Here is a 16,830-nt window from a genome sequence, read left to right as displayed (position 1 = left end):
CTGCCACTTCAACACACCGTGTTTAATAGTTGACAAGCCACCAAGAACTAATTGTTTCCCCGGGATTGTAGAAATTCTTTTAGGCAGGATTAAGAGACATGGTTCTCCGTGCTCCGGAGGGCAATCTATGCAGCTAATTAGACACACGCTGTACATTGGACACGATATTCCAGTGGCTTACCCCGGTAGTATACACACGTACACATACCGAGGTGAAACAAAGTGGAAGGTCAAGCGAGCTTCCCTTTATGTCGTAGCTTGGATTCATTCTCGCCCCTTGTCGGGATCTGAGTTCGAAGAATCATAATGGTGTAACAAAACGGGTGTAAACATCTCAACTTGATATATGGAGTAGCGTGCACGAAGGTCAAATCAGGTGGTCATTTCAATCTTTCTGCAGAACCCTGGTCGAAGCCTTCTAGGTCCACAATCGAAGCGGGAGAAGCTCTTGCGAAGGGGTGGAGAAGGAGGGGCAGGGATGTTGGGTCCGGAATTCAGACCTTCTCCGGCAACTATACGGAGAACGAGATGCCGTATACCGTAGGTTTGGAGCTTGTGGTTTATTGTTCTGGCATGGTGTCGAATTTAATCCGAGGTCCCATCTTAATGTGATGAACGACGTACGGAGTAGTCACCCGGGACTCGAATGGCGTGCAGGATATGAAACTTTGAGGCCATGTTACTCGGGCAAGATCTCGGCTTAATTATAGTATAAGAAATCTGCAATGCGAAAGTACGCGAACCGAAGCCTACCTATGTCAGACTACGGAAGTAGTCACGTCCAATAAGGGGAACCCCCTGAAGCCAGTTTTGTCTAGAGCATTCCTGTGTGGCTGAACCTAGCAAAAACACTTTACAACACAAGGAGGACTTCCGTACGGAGTACATATGTACTCCGTATATGCTCCGTACTTCTCCTCCATTTCCCTATCTTGGAGCACCTAGGCAGCAATAGTATTAGTGTCCCACCAAAATAATTAGACTTATACCATAGATACCCCAATACGCTTAGTTTCTTTTTGATGGTCAACTAGTTCATGTCATGTTTCACTTCGAGTCAACTCAAGAAGCTAAGTGCGGAAACCATTGCGGAAACCAGTGCGGAACAGCAGGCGGTTACAGCGCATCCACTAAAGGATGCAGGGCAACAACGCATAGCCGTTACAGAAGCCTCCGGTCGGACAGCCCCAGTCTTCCCAACAAGTGGCCTAAGAACGCATGTCCCCTCTTCTGGAGGTGTGCCATGTACATCCGGGCTGCAGGCAGGAGCCAAATCCAGCCGCCTACAGGCTAAGCCAGTCAAGGATGCACGATGAGGTCTTGTATCGAGCTCAAGCTCATCTTCCGTCGGACCTCCTGCAAATGACGTGCTTGAAGAGATAGGTGCAGAGTGGGAGATCTTACGTAGGCTGGATTCTTATCTATCTACATTCAAGGTAATATCTTATAACTAGCATTTCAACCCTACGTACGGAGTACGGAGTATAGAGTCGTCTGTAGAGGAACGGGTTGAATCCAGATCAGATGTCACTTGCGGGGCCTGTCAGCCACTGCGGAGCCCAAAAACAAAGAACAGCCAGGGTCACCCATAATCCACACTCGGGGAGATGGCTCCATCTCCAATTATAAAGATCTACAACATCAGATACACAACGGCATAGTTAGTAGCTTCAGTGGTCACTTGTACCCAATGGTAGTTGGCAATCGCCGCGATCGGATACATCCAAGAATTGGGCCTTGATAGCAGCATGTTGGCAGTCTTACCCCCCCCCCCCCCCCCCGGAGAATAATCAGATTGCATATGATATAAAGGGTTATCTGGAGGATATCACATCTTGCTGGACTATGGTTTCGGAGCTTTATCATCATCCGTCCACGGGTGCTTGGGGATATACCTTGCAAGTGCGTCATCATATAGCCGCGTTAGGGAGATCAGAAATTGACTTTTGACTACTCCGTCCTCCGTGTGTATCTGATCATATTCTTCTTTTTTTTTTGGCCTCTCTCTCTCTTCTATGTAAATGTACAGCGTCAATCGAAAACCTTTCTAGAAATGCAAGAAATCATTACAAATCCCAACAATCCTAATACGTCTACTCTACCGTTATCGGCCATAGTTCGGAAGACGGCCGTGTAAGATTTGTAACTTTAAATTGAAAATACTGTATTTACGTATCTTTTAATTTTCTCTCTTTTTTTTTCCCTTCTCTCGCCTCTTGCCTCCCCGAGGAACGATCGTCTTTTTTCGGTTTTTCTCATCTTTTCTGTCTTTTTTTTTTTTTTTTCGACCCGGTCTTCCTTAGAATTTTCCTTTTCGTCTTTACCAAGAAACTTATCCCCCCATTTTCCCTTCTCCTCCCCAATTTTCTCCAATTCCCAGACTTCAATACTCAATTCCCTGCACTTAAAATTTCTTCATTTTATTTACATATCTTCTTTCTATTGGCTATCTCTGAGTCAATTCCTTGATCTCAAGGATTATCTCGACGCGAAGCAGATCTCGGACTAGTTGTTTTTTGCTGCGAGAGACCCACTTGCACGCCCGCTTCTTTGGTGGATACAGAACAATCGACGGTGACAACGTGCGGATAAATCACCATCCTAGTTTTTTCTTCTGGTGGGTGACCGTGGGGAATCTTCTTCAATTAAGCATCTCTTTCTTTCTCTCTCTCTCGTCCGTGTGGAGTCAACTCGTGTGAACCCGTGAATCCCGTGAGACCCTGTCACCGTTTGCCTCTCTCTCTGTTCGCAGGAAAATTTTCAAACAAGGAGCTTCCTTCGCTTGAAAGAAAATTTTTTTTGTCCAGAGTGCAGGTTTTCATGATTGAGTTACCGTGAACATCTTCCTTTTTTCCTTCCTACACGATCTCTCCTCTGTCCATAATGGATCCCAGATCTCACCCTTCCCGTCCTCCATCCACCAGTCTGCCTCCAGGCTCCACGCCCATGTCCTCGACTCCCATCTCGAGCATGCATATGCCACAATACTCGATGCAGCCGCAGTATCCGGTGTCGCAGCCGCATACTCTGCCTCCATTGCAGCCTCATCACCCACAGTCGCCCGCACCTCACCATTACATGGGCCAACCGTACCGTCCGGATTTGTCGCGGTACCCTCCGTCAACTCACGATGTCTACGGGGCTTCCCAGGCCCCTATGATGCCGCACACGACTGTCGGTAGCCTTCCGCCATCGTCTCTGTTGAATCTTCCTAACCCTCCAACACAGGCGCATCAGCAGTACCCCCCACCTCCGAGTGTGCTTCCACCCGCATCCTCCGCTCAGAGCTATCCTCAGCCGATTGCTCCGGCACCCCCACGCGACCGTCGCCCGGATTTCAATGGTCTTCCCTCCGGTGCCTTTAGTTACTCCGATGGCAAGGGTTGGGGTATGACTCCTGATGTGAATGGCGCGAACGGCTCCCCCTACGCCAAGGAACCGCCACGGACGCAGGTCGTGGGCTCTCAGGGCCGCCGTGGCATCTTGCCAAGTGTTCCGGGCCGCGCGACTCCGGTTGCCAACGGTGTCAATGGTACAGCTAAGAGCACGACTATTCCTGCCAAGGATGCGGATGGCAAATTCCCCTGCCCGCACTGTAACAAGACTTACCTTCACGCCAAGCACCTCAAGCGCCATCTGTTGAGACGTGAGTGTTTAGAAACCAGATCGAGGACAAATTTCCCCAAAAAATGATCAAGATTTGCTAACCTGCGTCAAATTTTTGGAATGCAATAGACACCGGTGACCGCCCCTATATGTGTGTTCTATGCAAGGACACTTTCTCCCGCAGTGATATCTTGAAGCGTCACTTCCAAAAGTGCTCAATCCGACGGGGTAACCCGACCGGTGCGACCCACTTGTCCCACCCCCAGGCCCATCTGAAGCGGTCTCAGCAACAAGCAGCTGCGGCTGCCGCGGCCAATCCTCCTAAGCCGCTTCAGGATGAAGTCAGTAATCCCGTCCCCCACTCCAATGGCGTAATGGGCTCTCAATTCGATGGGGCCGTGAATGGCAATGGAATGGCCACGGGTCGTCCTGGCTACACGGAGCAGCAGCCGCTAGGCTTCACGATGCAGTCTGTCAACGGCATGAACCGTGGTCCCGGTGACGACGCGTTTTCTGCTGGCCAGGCGCACGCGAGAGCCTCGTGGATGGCTGGACCCAAGCAGAATCCGTATCTCATGCAGCCCGGTGTCGATGCCCATGGCCAGCAGCTGACGGTCGACCGTCCCCTTGAACAGGTAAAGCCCCCGGTCTATCATGACCACAAACCGGTCATGCCCGGTCCCCATTCACATCACCCGGGTGTTGACTGGAATTCGATGTTTCAGCACGGTTCTTCCGATGGGTACATTAACCCCGTTTTCCCTCACTCCATGGCCGCGGGCCAGGAGCCGATCCACGCTCCCGTCGACCACGACCGCAAGTTCTACCCCGCCTCGACCGGTCCTGAGAGCGGTATGAACGGACTGTACCTTGCTTCTACTACGCTGAGCGGAGACGGTTAGTTCTGACTTTGTTTCAACCTGTTTATCATGATGTGGGATCATTCTGACAATAGGATGCAGGTACCGTGCAGCCCGCGAGACAGTAGACTGTGAATTCGATCGGAAAGCAAGATGATGACTCCGAGGCATGAGATTGAAAAAGCGTTTTTGACGAAGCAACAAACCACACAAGGTTTCTTTCTTCTTCGCGCCGTGGGTAGGACTATTGCTCTCCGCCCTCTCTTCCATGGTTTCTAGGCCTTCGTTCCTGGCTTCTCTGCTGGTGCAAATCCACTGGTCACGGTGTCTCAACAAATCCGTTTACGATCGTCCTTTGATCCGTTCGCTTCCAGCTTTCAGCTTGCGGTGTTTCGTGCTCCTAGCGTCCCCCGTTCCGGTTTTGTTCTAGTATCGTTTGTCCTTTTGATCTTATCTTTTTTTTCCCTTTATTTTCTGATCCCATCCGGTGTGGGTGTGCATTCTTACACAAGTGGTTTGCGAGTCTGGTTATCTTTTATCTTGAACCCCCTATCAGAGGGGCAGATGGTATGGTGGGTGGTTTGTTCGGCGTCCACAACATAGACATGGGCATGTGTTCATCTTTTGCGCGAGTGTTCGACATCAGAAAGAAAAAAAGCCTCTATTTTTTACAATATCGTTTTTGGGATGGTTGTTGTCGAATTGTCACGTTTTTCTTCCTGCAGCTCCTGTTTTCATCATGTGCTTTTACCTTTTCCTTTCTCGTTTTTTTTTCTACTGCATCGCATGGCCTCTCTTCTCGTGTAAAGTCGGCATGACAGGACATATACGTGCTTCGGGAATTTCTTGAGGTGTGATTTAGGTGTTTCGATTCTTGGGTTTTGCTGGAAAAGCAGCTAGAAATAGACTTGTGATCCATGACTTGTCTGCAGCCTGGGGAACCCCTGGGGAAGAAGATCACTGTATCAGCTGATTTTTATGTACGATATAGCGGAGGTAGCGGAGTAGCGGAGACAATGGAGAAAATGGAAAAAACCCCGGAAACTTCCTATATAACGTCATGGCCATAATCCATCGCTCGTGATTGGAGAGTCCATAGGATCGGGAACTCTCGAAAATCAGCAGCTCACACTCCCAAGGTTCTCCTCATGGTCTACTTAACCTCTTCTATTCTATACCAAGTCTACAGGTGAACACTCCCTGTCCCACCATGTCCAACAACCGTCCATTCCTCGCCAACTTCCTGGCCGCCTTCCGCGCTCAGTCAACCTACAAGCCCACCACCCAGCAAGTCGGCACCACCTCAACCCTATCATCCGCCCAAATCTCCCAGAGTGCCCGCGCCATCGCTACAAAGGCAGCCAATACAGCCCAGGGGTCCTCCGTATCATCAACTGCATCTGCCGTAGCCCACCACAATCACAATCACAATCACCCTAACCACCGCCACACCCATACATCCTCTTCCCCCACTTCCTCAGCAACTGCAGCACCAGCCAGCCCAGTCCAAAGCTCAAGCCCGGCCCCTTCACACCACTACCACCACGACCAGTCAGCCCTCCCCTCTACACCACCATCATCCACCTCAACCCCCATCCCAATCAACCACAGCTCTGCAGACCGTCAGCGTCGTGGGAGTGACTCCTCCAGCGGCTCCGGGGGGTTCTGTGATGCTATCGGGCCTGAAAAGTGGTATATTGGCGGCAGGACACCGGCTGGTGAAGAGCGCTTTTATCGGCTTGGGATGGTTACGAAGGGTGGAGGGCGGCTTGGTGGGAGTGGACGGGTGGGGAGTATTGATCAGTTGAGTCTTTGAGATTGAAGATGTGAAATATGTTCTCGCGAGAGAGGGCTTTGAACAGTTTGGATTGGGGCTGGGATCTGGTCTTGGTTCTGTTCTGGGTTGACTGGCTTGGGCTCTGACTTTGGCTCGGCTTCCAAGCTATCATGCTGACACCCCAATTGGATGCTCAATTGTATGGGATTCTGGCCATGATCCATCATGATGTTAATGCGTGTTTCCTTTTCGTTGACTTTTTTTTCATCCGCGGTCTATCGGTTTGTTATGTGGTGCGGCATTGCTGGGCGTCCTGGGACGGTGCTCTTCTCCTTCCCCTTTTTCGTTTTTTCCCCCTGCGTTCTCTGATATCTGTCTAGGTCTGGAATCTGTATATGGGGGAATGATCTAAGGTTCCGATTGGGGATCTTGGTTTCTTGCTGGTGATTTTGCTGGTACAAAAGAAGCCCAAAAAAGACATACATCTGACACACGGTTTTTACATGAGTTACGATCTGCGTGGGAATGGGGGGGGGTTTGTTCAGTTCCTCATTTGGCTTTTCTCTCCCCTCTCCTCTCTTCTTTTTCGTTCTGTCTATCTTCGATTCTTGCAGACTGATGGCCAAAAATATGCTTTTGCAACATTCAAAATCACCATCAATATCACATGATCGAATATTCTTATTTGAGTTAGATGCGTTCCTTATAGGTCTAGAGTAGATGCGTATGCACAAATAAGGTATTGACCCCTGTCAAGTACAAAGATGTGATTTGGGATGTCCACCTGGGCAGCTAGCCCACTCACACCACCTGCTGTGTAACACAATGCAGCACACCCCCAGTCCTGGGCAAAGCATTAACCGCCACTTGACGAATTTCTCTCTCGGGAACCAGACACTTAAACATCTCAAAAGCCTTCTCATCAGCCTCAGCATCCCCAAACGCCGGCATAACCAGCCCGCCATTAACAAAATAAAAGTTAACATATGAAACCGCTGGCGCCTTCTCCTCCCCAGGAAGATCCCCCTTGATGTATCTCGGATCCGGCTCAACAACGTCGTGAACCTCAAACCGTCGTCCACATGCATCAGTAGACCTCTCCAAGACCGCTCGAATCTCCTCATAGATATCCCAATGCACCTTCTCCGCCCTCCCATGTGGACGACAAACAACAACAACCCCAGGCCTCACAAACCTCGCCTCGGCATCAACATGCACATCGGTAACATCGAGCCCCACGCGACCAGGAAACCAGATGAAAGTACTAACACCCAGCAACCGGCCAAGCTCAGCCTCGATCTCGTCTTTTCCGAGCCCGGCATTCCGCCCACCCCCCAGGATGCTACTCTCCGTCGCCATCAATGTCCCCTCGCCGTCAACTTCAATACCTCCCCCCTCAAGCCGGATATCCGTCTGCAGGCGCACAACAACATCGGCCACAGCCTCCACGTTCGCATTCTCAAGATCTAGCACGATGCCCGCGAAAGCCGTGTTCTCGCGCATGGCTTCGTCGTCCATGACCGGCCAGTCTGCGAACCGTGAGGCTTTTTCCAGCGTCTTTGCCGCGGACGACGAGGCGCAGGCACCGTAGATACGTTCCGTTGTTTTGTGGCCCCATTCGCAGAAACGGAAGTCGATTGCGTAGCGGGTTTTGTCTGCTGCGTCGGCACTGTGGATGTAAACGGGGCCTGTGTCGCGGATCCAACAGTGATTCGTTGGAGCTGGGATGAGGGCTAGGTTGGCGCGGTGCTGGGGTGCGAGATTGATGGTTTGTTTGTCGAGGAGGACTTGGGCTTGTGGGATATCTTCTGGTCGGATGTGGAGACGGACGGGCTCGAAGACTGCGATTGTTGCTGCGAGAGATATTATCTCGTTGCTTGTTGCGGCGTGGAGTTCAGGTAGGGTCGAGCGTTGTGAGGGGAAGCTTAGGAGGGTTGCTATGTGGGGGCTTGTTTCTGCTAGGCAGGTGTATTGCTTTGTTTTGTCTCGTTGCTGCGCGAGAGCGCGATGCTGTATGTGCCAGGTTTTGTTGGTGGGTGGCATGGTTGTCGTTAGGTGGATGGGATGGGAGATGACAGGGATGTGAGGTCTGGCTAAGGATATCTGGATGGGTTAGATTATATATATGTGGTACAGGATGTGATGGGTTGATAGACTGATATACTGACAGTGATGGATGCTTGTCTTAGACGATGGAAGTGGTGAAGAACTGGCATGAGAGAGAATGGTCGGAGGCAAGTTGAGGAGTACTTATTGCTGAAAAAACAAAAAATTTAGATCTCAATGTGGTAAATATGGAGTAGATAGAAAGATATACAAATGTCAAAGATGAGCCTAAACGAGTAAACGGGAAGAGAACCGTTGAACTACCGCATTGGGATAGTTCAGGCGAGATAAGCTTAACATCGTAGTGGGGCTTTTGTATGGATCTAGCCCTTTTGAAACTTCATTCTTGGACACACACAAAGGTGATACTGTATCAAATCCATCGTTGCCTGGTGTCCCTAGGCATCTATTCCTTAGAACTTGCGTAGAATCAAAAGCTCTAACTTCTCAGATCTCCATCCCTTGGGAGATATCTGAAAGAAACAAATGGTCTCAATAATTGGAGTTCCCTAGGCTCAATTATTGTACCTATGCTGGGAGACAAGATACAGATTTTGACAAAGATTTAGGATATACAAGTAAATCACAGATAGTAGCGCCTCGTAAAAGCTGCTAGTAGAGGAAATCCAGGTGCAACGTATAGTTCCGAGGTGACCTACCTCCGTGTATGATGTAGGGCAGCAGGCAGAACTGATACCTGCCTCCAAAAAAAAAAAGGTGCTGCCTAACTGCGTAACCCTCATTCAACTCATTAAAGCTCTTTCCTCCTCATTTTCTCCCAACCACAACATCGGAATTGCAGTCAGCGCTACCAAAACCCCCAAAGTCCCCGTCATCGCACCCCACCCAAACCGATACTCGACAAACCCACCCCAAAGCGGCCCAAAGAATACTCCCGCAAATTGGCACATGCTCTGCAATCCAAATCCCTGCGCTACCGCGACCTTAGGCCCGAGCATGCCCGGAGTCTTGAGTTCCATCGCCGTAAGCGCCCGCTGCGTCTCAACATACATGGCTGGCGCGCAAGCGTGGATGAAAATCCCGACGAGGAAGAGTAATGATACTAACAGAGCGATCTGTTCATTTGACTTCGTGTGAACGAACCGGAGACAGATGAGGGTAGGCGAGAGAGAAACGAAACAGCCGAAAGCTACAAAGCGAGCACCGAACCTGTCGGTGAAGCCGCCGAATAGCGGCTCAAAGAAGGCTGGGACGGCCATTGGAAGGAAGATTAATCCCATGCCGAGGGCGTTCCAGCCAAATGTCGTTTCGACGAAAATAGGAAGTGTCTTGATATGATTAGCCAGTTGTTCGTGTTTAAGGCACCGAGTCTGGTGCATACCGCATCAAAAGCAGAAAGCAAGATTCCTTGCGCAAGAAGCGCCCACGAAGAAATCAACACTCGACGCTGCTTGAGCATCCGGAAGATAACGAGTCCCTTCCTTTGGACAACCTGTGGTTCATGTGAACCGACAGAGGGGATACGCTGCGCCGTCTCCAGATCCGACTCCATGCCTCCATGCGATTCTCCAATCCATTGAGCAGCGACCTTCTTCTCGATCAAGACCAGCCGCATTACCATGTCAAGCGCAAGAATAGGATACGCAAACCAGAACACGGCGTTGTACCCACCGGAATTGTACACAACGCCTCCGAGGAACGGACCCAGCAAGAAGCCGGAGGCAATTGCGGAGCCAAGATACCCTATCGTTTGACCAAGATGCTCCTGGTCTACAGCGTCGCCGATGAGAGCGAATGCCGCTACCACCACTAAAGCGCCTGCGATGCCTTGGAGTACACGAGCGGTGACAAACGCTGCGATGGAATGTGCCAGCTGCAGCACCAGCATGCAGCCAGTTAATACGATCAGCGCACTGATGAAGGGCAGTCGACGTGTGCGTCCGCGATCGACCAGGTAGCCGAAGATCGGACACATCAATAGAGACGTGCCTGCTTCGGACATGAGAAGCACACTGACCCAATATTCTCCTGCTTAAAGGTTAGCATGCGACGGTTTCCGAGGCCAATTTGGGAGTGGGGACAGGAGCAGAACATACGGTGTTCAAATTCGACTCCGGCTCGAGTTACGAGGGCTGTTGGCATCACGGGGACTATCTGTCATTCGTTCATTTTATGTCCAACTCACACCGTGGAAGTGAACGTTTGCTTACCATGGCATATAGGAGGAATTCCTTATTCCAATTAAGTCACGGTCAGTTGTGGGCTTATAAGACGAGGAAACCAGGCTCTCAAATACCGTGAAGGTGGACATCCAGACTGCACCGATGATAAACCCTGTGGAAGAACGAAGCTTCAACAGCCAGGGAGCACGCTTTTCCCCTAGCTCTCTCTTGGGGTTTGGTATACCCCCCATAGTCATCGTTATCTGGAACGAACGAGTAGTTGTCTGCGAGATAGAAACAGAGAAGTCTCTCGCTAACGCGAATCACTGATATAATGTCCAATTAATGTGAGATCCAAACTAATTAAAAATGCAATCAGTGCTGAGAATCAAACAAAACCAGAAACTAGTCCATAAATATGGGACATAACAGTCAAGTGAAAACTCTTTGTTCAACAAAGAACTAAACAACCCATCAGCCCAGCTTCGACCGAGAACCGGATGGAACTCGCCCACTGTTTACTGATAGACTCGTCGCCCAATCGCGCGGTTTTGTGTTGATTGATAGGGCTTGGAAGTGTACACTGCATGCAAGATTCGTCAGATCAACGTTGCAGGCCTACCACCACTGCCCAGAATCTGCGCACTGGCACCACCACACCCTCCGATTCGACGATTGCAATTTAAGCCGGAGATCGAGCGTGCTTGGCATCCGTTTCAATGATGCACTCCGTGATTTATTTATTCGGCCCAAAAAAAAAGAATCCAATCTGCCATCTGGATCTGACATACATCTTACACATTGTCGTTCGGGGGCATGGACGTGAGGGATTGTTCCCACTCCAATTTGGACAGGTATTTAGGGCCCGGTGTGTATCAGAGAGACATTCCACCCAGTGAAATATCTTGGGTATTCCCTGCCCCAAGATGAAACTTTGCTTTGGTCGCCGAGGTAGTGTGGTCGGCAGCGTGGCTGAGCACATGACGGTCTCGGGTAATATTGTCACTCAGATAAGAGGCAAATTGACTCCATCATGGCAACCATTGTTGACCGCTAGATTGGTCATTGTGTTTGATGTTTGCACATGTTGTGACAGGATGTGTAGGCCACGCATATTTAATCTGCGGTACGTAGGTACTCTCCTGTGCTTTGTGTGTATCGAAGCTCTTTGACTACCGAGTCTCGGCGAAGATGCCAACGTTATTCGGGCGTTGTTGAACCGATGTAAGCACCCTGATGGTGTTTTGTTCATTGTTGCGGGTTGTTAGGGAAGATATACTGCGTTCCGTAGGCTTCGTAGAGACCCGATTTGCGTGAGAAACCTGGTATACACCACGGAGGATATAGATATAACCTACCGTGTACGATCGAAGTAGGACAGCCTTAACCCCGACGTACCCTCCGTTAGAAGGACACAAATGAACAAGGGAAAACAAAAGAGCCTTGATATCTCGTCATAAAGACGAGTCAATGTACAGACCGTGACGTCTTTCTCGCCGCACTGTACTACCATCAACAAGATCACTGCGCATGCCTGTTATGGCAGTTGTCAGCAGAGAGCATGTCATGTCAGCGCTGAGTGGTTATCCCCAGGACTTCCACGTCTTTCACGGCTCGTTGCTCACCAGGAGTCCGCAGTGGAGGTCTCCTGGCTGATTTTCATCGTAGTACAAAGCGTCCGGGATCTGAAATATAAGAAATCAAAGGTTAAGAGTCAATGGTTCCAAAGTCGGAGGTCGGAATTTCGGGATTCGTGGAATATGAGATGGACTCCACTGTCTTGCACTCGGCTCGTGGCCCGAAAATCTGGGGGATAATGAAATTGTGCACCCCCTGCTTTCTCTGTGTATGATATGCTGAGAATGCTAATGCTATGGAAACATCAGGCCATACCTACATAGAGAGGAAATGAGATGTCCTATCGCCAACTGATAAGATCGGGATTTGAGGAGAGCGGCCACCCGCGGCCAGAGCGGCCATCGGAGGTGCCCGATGCCTTCTTGATCAGCCAATTTGGTGAATTCCAGATAGAATAAATACTCGTTTGATCTGCTGGATAATACAGTTTTTCTACCCTTCAGCAACCTCTGTTCTCTCTTCTCTTCTATCCTCCAAAATTATCTCTCAAAATTCAAGATGAGCGCATTAGCAGCCGCCCGCTACGGCAAGGACAATGTCCGCGTGTGCAAGGTGCAGCGCGATGAGAAGACTGGTATACAGACTGTCGTGGAAATGACCATCTGTGTCCTGCTGGAGGGAGACATTGAGACCTCGTCAGTTGAGCGACATCTCTCTTCCCCCCCCCCCCCCCCCCCCCCAATAAGGGTTGAAGCTAACCCAAGGTCTCCACAGTTACACCAAAGCCGACAATAGCGTCGTTGTCGCAACCGACTCGATTAAGAATACCATCTTCATTAAAGCCAAGCAGAACCCAGTAACCCCACCGGAGCTATTCGGTTCGATTCTAGGTACCCACTTCATTGAGAAGTACAACCACATTCACGCGGCACACGTTACCATCGTGACCCACCGCTGGGTGCGCCTGGACGTCGACGGCAAGCCGCACCCGCACTCCTTCATCAAGCCTGGCTCCGAAACTCGCAACGTGCAAGTCGACGTTATCGAGGGCAAAGGCATCGACATCAACTCCTCCATCAATGGCCTGACTGTACTGAAAAGCACCGGTTCCCAGTTCTGGGGCTTCGTCCGTGACGAATATACCACCCTCAAGGAGACCTGGGACCGTCTTCTCAGCACTGATGTCGCAGCGAACTGGCAATGGCGCCGTTTTACCGGCCTCACTGAGGTCAAGACGAACTTTGAGAAGTTCAATGCTGCTTGGGAGGAGGCCCGCGCTATCACGCTCAAGACCTTTGCTGAGGATAACAGTGCATCTGTCCAAGCTACGATGTACAAGATGGGAGAACAGATTCTTGCTGCTGTGCCTCTGCTGGATACTGTGGAGTATGCGTTGCCTAATATTCACTTCTTCGAAGTTGGTATGTTTGACCCTTTCCCCTGTAAACATTGGATTTGGACTAAGATCTGCACTTTTAGATCTCAGCTGGCACAATGGTCTCAAGAACACAGGCAAGGATGCCGAGGTGTACGCCCCTCAGTCCAACCCCAACGGTCTTATCAAGTGCACTGTTGCCCGCGCTGGCCAAATGGCTAAGCTATAAATGCTTTGTAGAGGATTGTCGGCGAGCACCGACATGGGCGTTGGCTTGTTTTCCCCTTGCTTTTTTTGTACAATTATTAATTTCCTATACCTCTGGGATCCGACTCCCTTTACCTCGAATCCTATCCAGCACATCTCTTCCCACACAGCATTGCAAACAACATACAAAAACATTGTTTAGTACGTGGTATTGTGGTTGTATGTGCTATAAGTACATTTCAGAAGAACCGCAGGCTCGAAAGTTGAAAAAGTCCGAGGCCAAGTTAACGGAGTAGATAATCAAAAGCAATATCCCAAGTGGACTCCACACCCATGCGCTTTTGCAGTAGGATCATAACATCGCAGGAGAATAGAATACAGGCAAACACAGACCCGGTTTAGGTCGGTGTTATAAAATAACGAAAGAAGGAGATAAGAAAAAGGATGCTTTATGCGCTTGGCTTGTCGGCGGCTTCTTTAAATGCTTCCTGCACTTCCGGCAAATTTCCGATCACTGATTGATTGCCGAACTTGACGATATTCTCCTTGTAGGGGTGGGCGGCGCCTTCAAAAGCTGCGCAATGTTAGGTTAGACTGGGGTTTAAACATGAGAGTAGATGGGCTGAATAAATGGGGTCCAGGTCGTTCTTTGAAGATGGACCCGGGTATATCTCCATCGAGCAATCAAGTACCCCCATCCAAGGAGCAGGAGCATAGCGATCACGTAGCACTTACTCTTCAATCGAGCGAGACGGACATCCTTAAGTCGGTTTTTAGGTAGCATGCCCCTGACAGCACGGCGGAGGACTTCACCACCACCCCATTTAGCAAACATCTGATCCATCGTCATGCTCTTCAAGCTACCGGGCCGCGTCGTGTGCGTGTAGTACTTCTTCTGGAATCGCTTTTTTCCCGTTGTCTTGAGATCATGACATCCCACAACCACCACGTAGTCACCACAGTCTGTTGAGGGGTCGTAGATGGGCTTGTTCTTGCCCATCAAAACGAGGGCGATCGACGAGGCGAGGCGGCCGAGGGATCGTTCATCGGCGCCGGCGTCGACATAGTGCCATGTGCGCGAGTAGGCGAGACGGGTCTAATGCGTCAATCGTTAGAGTTGAGTTGTTTGTTAGAATGCACGGCATGCGCGGTTGGCCCGGAAGGCTCCGCATTGAAGCTATTTACCTTGCCGACGAGTTGCGACATCTTGTTGACGCGGCGTAGGCTGGTGTAGGTTGCGGGGTGAGGGGCAATTAGACAAGAAATAAAAGAGAGAGAAGTCCAATTGAAGGTTCCAGCAACATAAACCGACCCAGCACCCAAGTAATCGAGATTATGATGATCTCAGCGACCTCTGTATTGCTTGTAGCCTCTAACCCGCCCCAACTGAAGTTCTCCGGGTCATGTGACCAAGCCCTAAGTCTCGTGCCACGCTAGTCCCAAAACAGAATTAGCGTCGCACACTAAGCGAAACCCGCACGGAAGGGCAAATCACTGTGTATGGGAATTCAAGTGACTCTTTTTCCATCTCCCTCGACAACACACTCCCTCCCCCACGACAATCCACCATGGCTTCCGTCCCGAGTGTGCAATGCTTCGGCAAGAAGAAGACGGGTAGGCTCTCTTTTTTTCCAACCGGAAATTCAATGGGAATGAACCCGTGCGCTGACATCTTTAATTTTCATAGCCACCGCTGTCGCCCACTGCAAGGTATGATAAACGCCTACACCCCCTCGGCTCCAATACGTTGTTTCGAAATATCTGGAAGGAAGACAGTCGGAAAGGAATTGTGCACGAAACGAAGAACTGGCATGGAATTTTGGGAAGATTTACGAAACAACATGTTGCGCGATTATCGGGGTCACACACACATTGAACTGGACAAGATGCTGAGACTTTTTTACAGCAAGGCAAGGGCCTCGTCAAGGTTAACGGACAGCCCCTCTCCCTGGTTCAGCCCGAGATCCTCCGTTTCAAGGTACGCACACTACATTCGCTCCACCAACTCCCGCGCGCCACAACAGAAGGGAATCGCCCGAATCGCAAGCGACAATGGCAATGGGAAAGCGTCTCCGAACTCGGTTTCTGACACTTCACGCTCGAAATTTTAGGTCTACGAGCCCCTCCTCATCGTCGGCGTTGACAAGTTCGCCGGTGTCGACATCCGTGTCCGCGTTACCGGTGGTGGTCACACCTCGCAGGTCTACGCCATCCGTCAGGCCATCGCCAAGTCCATTGTCGCCTACTACCAGAAGTACGTCGATGAGCACTCCAAGAACCAGCTGAAGCAGGCTCTTGCTCAGTACGACCGCACACTCCTGGTTGCCGACAACCGCCGTGCCGAGCCCAAGAAGTTCGGTGGTCGCGGTGCCCGCTCCCGCTACCAGAAGTCCTACCGTTAAATTTTTCTTTCTCACTTGTTACGCGGCGAAAGGAAAAAGAAAAGTTTACGGCAATGGGGAAATGGAATATGTCTGTCTTCATATGTTTTTTCTATCACGACTTATTTCCATGACTTCTTGGTGGACTGGGGACTTGGGGGGATTCGGGGATGTTTGAGCGGTTTTTGTTCGGTTTAACCGCTCTTACTTGAGATCAGAGGACCGGGCTAGAGGAATTTGGGAAAATGACCTCTGGTTGTTGTTCCGGTGCCTTGTTGATATGTTTTTCACTGGCGCAGTCCTGCACGGCTGGAAAAAAATACCTAGCATAGCCAGGAAAATCTACTCAATGATACTGGGTTTCATCTTGTTCACATCTTTGTTTTTTTGGGATACTTGTGGTTATTTTAGCAATGGTGTTCTAACATTGGTCTCACTTTTTCCCAGATTTATGTTCTCCATTCGCCAAGCTTGGGCAGGTGTATGCTCTGAAGGTAAACCACCGAGGTACTCACCCCTCACTCCCACATTCTGGGCCCCATCTAGGGTTCATGGATCTGCATATAAAGGGTTTACCCAGCACAAGTGGCTATCTGTCATCCGGATTGGCTACCCAACATCAGTCCATTTGGACAATATTCCGATTACCTCCATAGCCAGATGGTTTCAGCCATCTGAACCCACAGGCAAGAGCGGAATAGGTGCCCCATGCAGCAAGGAAGGGCTGCAACTCTCTTTCAGCAATTTCAGCGACAGCTCCTCTCGAAGTGCTCCGAAAGCTTCAATAGCTCTTCGCAATATTTCTTGTCTCAAAACA

At 50.2% G+C, this 16,830-nt stretch overlaps 8 protein-coding genes across 8 annotated transcripts; 4 read left to right on the top strand and 4 right to left on the bottom strand.

The window, feature by feature from the left end:
- Positions 1–2,883: 2,883 nt before the first annotated feature.
- Pdw03_8487 (Zinc finger, C2H2-like) lies at positions 2,884–4,594 on the top strand (the record flags this gene model as incomplete). The annotated part of the gene is made up of 5 exons (XM_066101983.1): positions 2,884–3,174; positions 3,229–3,646; positions 3,736–4,241; positions 4,332–4,503; positions 4,569–4,594. 5 exons carry the CDS (start codon positions 2,884–2,886, stop codon positions 4,592–4,594), a joined length of 1,413 nt encoding a protein of 470 aa, XP_065957066.1.
- A 1,082-nt stretch (positions 4,595–5,676) lies between these two features.
- Pdw03_8486 (putative C2H2 transcription factor (RfeC)) lies at positions 5,677–6,282 on the top strand (the record flags this gene model as incomplete). The annotated part of the gene is made up of 1 exon (XM_014678137.1): positions 5,677–6,282. The coding sequence occupies one exon, from the start codon at positions 5,677–5,679 to the stop codon at positions 6,280–6,282; it is 606 nt and encodes a 201-aa protein (XP_014533623.1).
- Positions 6,283–7,044: 762 nt separating this feature from the next.
- On the bottom strand, positions 7,045–8,459 carry Pdw03_8485 (Peptidyl-arginine deiminase, Porphyromonas-type; the record flags this gene model as incomplete). The annotated part of the gene is made up of 2 exons (XM_014678136.2): positions 7,045–8,346; positions 8,412–8,459. The coding sequence occupies 2 exons, from the start codon at positions 8,457–8,459 to the stop codon at positions 7,045–7,047; spliced, it is 1,350 nt and encodes a 449-aa protein (XP_014533622.2).
- Positions 8,460–9,092: 633 nt separating this feature from the next.
- Pdw03_8484 (MFS transporter, putative) lies at positions 9,093–10,729 on the bottom strand (the record flags this gene model as incomplete). The annotated part of the gene is made up of 5 exons (XM_014678135.1): positions 9,093–9,638; positions 9,692–10,338; positions 10,407–10,464; positions 10,521–10,541; positions 10,607–10,729. The coding sequence occupies 5 exons, from the start codon at positions 10,727–10,729 to the stop codon at positions 9,093–9,095; spliced, it is 1,395 nt and encodes a 464-aa protein (XP_014533621.1).
- Positions 10,730–11,644: 915 nt separating this feature from the next.
- Pdw03_8483 (uncharacterized protein) lies at positions 11,645–12,040 on the bottom strand (the record flags this gene model as incomplete). The annotated part of the gene is made up of 3 exons (XM_066101982.1): positions 11,645–11,764; positions 11,831–11,922; positions 11,980–12,040. The coding sequence occupies 3 exons, from the start codon at positions 12,038–12,040 to the stop codon at positions 11,645–11,647; spliced, it is 273 nt and encodes a 90-aa protein (XP_065957065.1).
- Positions 12,041–12,608: 568 nt separating this feature from the next.
- Pdw03_8482 (Uricase) lies at positions 12,609–13,654 on the top strand (the record flags this gene model as incomplete). The annotated part of the gene is made up of 3 exons (XM_014678134.1): positions 12,609–12,745; positions 12,825–13,471; positions 13,530–13,654. The coding sequence occupies 3 exons, from the start codon at positions 12,609–12,611 to the stop codon at positions 13,652–13,654; spliced, it is 909 nt and encodes a 302-aa protein (XP_014533620.1).
- A 427-nt stretch (positions 13,655–14,081) lies between these two features.
- Positions 14,082–14,838, bottom strand: Pdw03_8481 (mitochondrial 54S ribosomal protein uL13m; the record flags this gene model as incomplete). Its single annotated transcript, XM_014678133.1, has 3 exons — positions 14,082–14,206; positions 14,368–14,728; positions 14,818–14,838. 3 exons carry the CDS (start codon positions 14,836–14,838, stop codon positions 14,082–14,084), a joined length of 507 nt encoding a protein of 168 aa, XP_014533619.1.
- A 362-nt stretch (positions 14,839–15,200) lies between these two features.
- Positions 15,201–16,034, top strand: Pdw03_8480 (40S ribosomal protein uS9; the record flags this gene model as incomplete). The annotated part of the gene is made up of 4 exons (XM_014678132.1): positions 15,201–15,246; positions 15,320–15,342; positions 15,539–15,610; positions 15,744–16,034. 4 exons carry the CDS (start codon positions 15,201–15,203, stop codon positions 16,032–16,034), a joined length of 432 nt encoding a protein of 143 aa, XP_014533618.1.
- Positions 16,035–16,830: the final 796 nt, after the last annotated feature.

Source organism: Penicillium digitatum, chromosome 3 (genome assembly GCF_016767815.1).
Source record: "Penicillium digitatum chromosome 3, complete sequence".
In the NCBI taxonomy this organism is placed as follows: domain Eukaryota; kingdom Fungi; phylum Ascomycota; class Eurotiomycetes; order Eurotiales; family Aspergillaceae; genus Penicillium; species Penicillium digitatum.
This window is presented reverse-complemented; position numbering and strand designations above follow the sequence as displayed.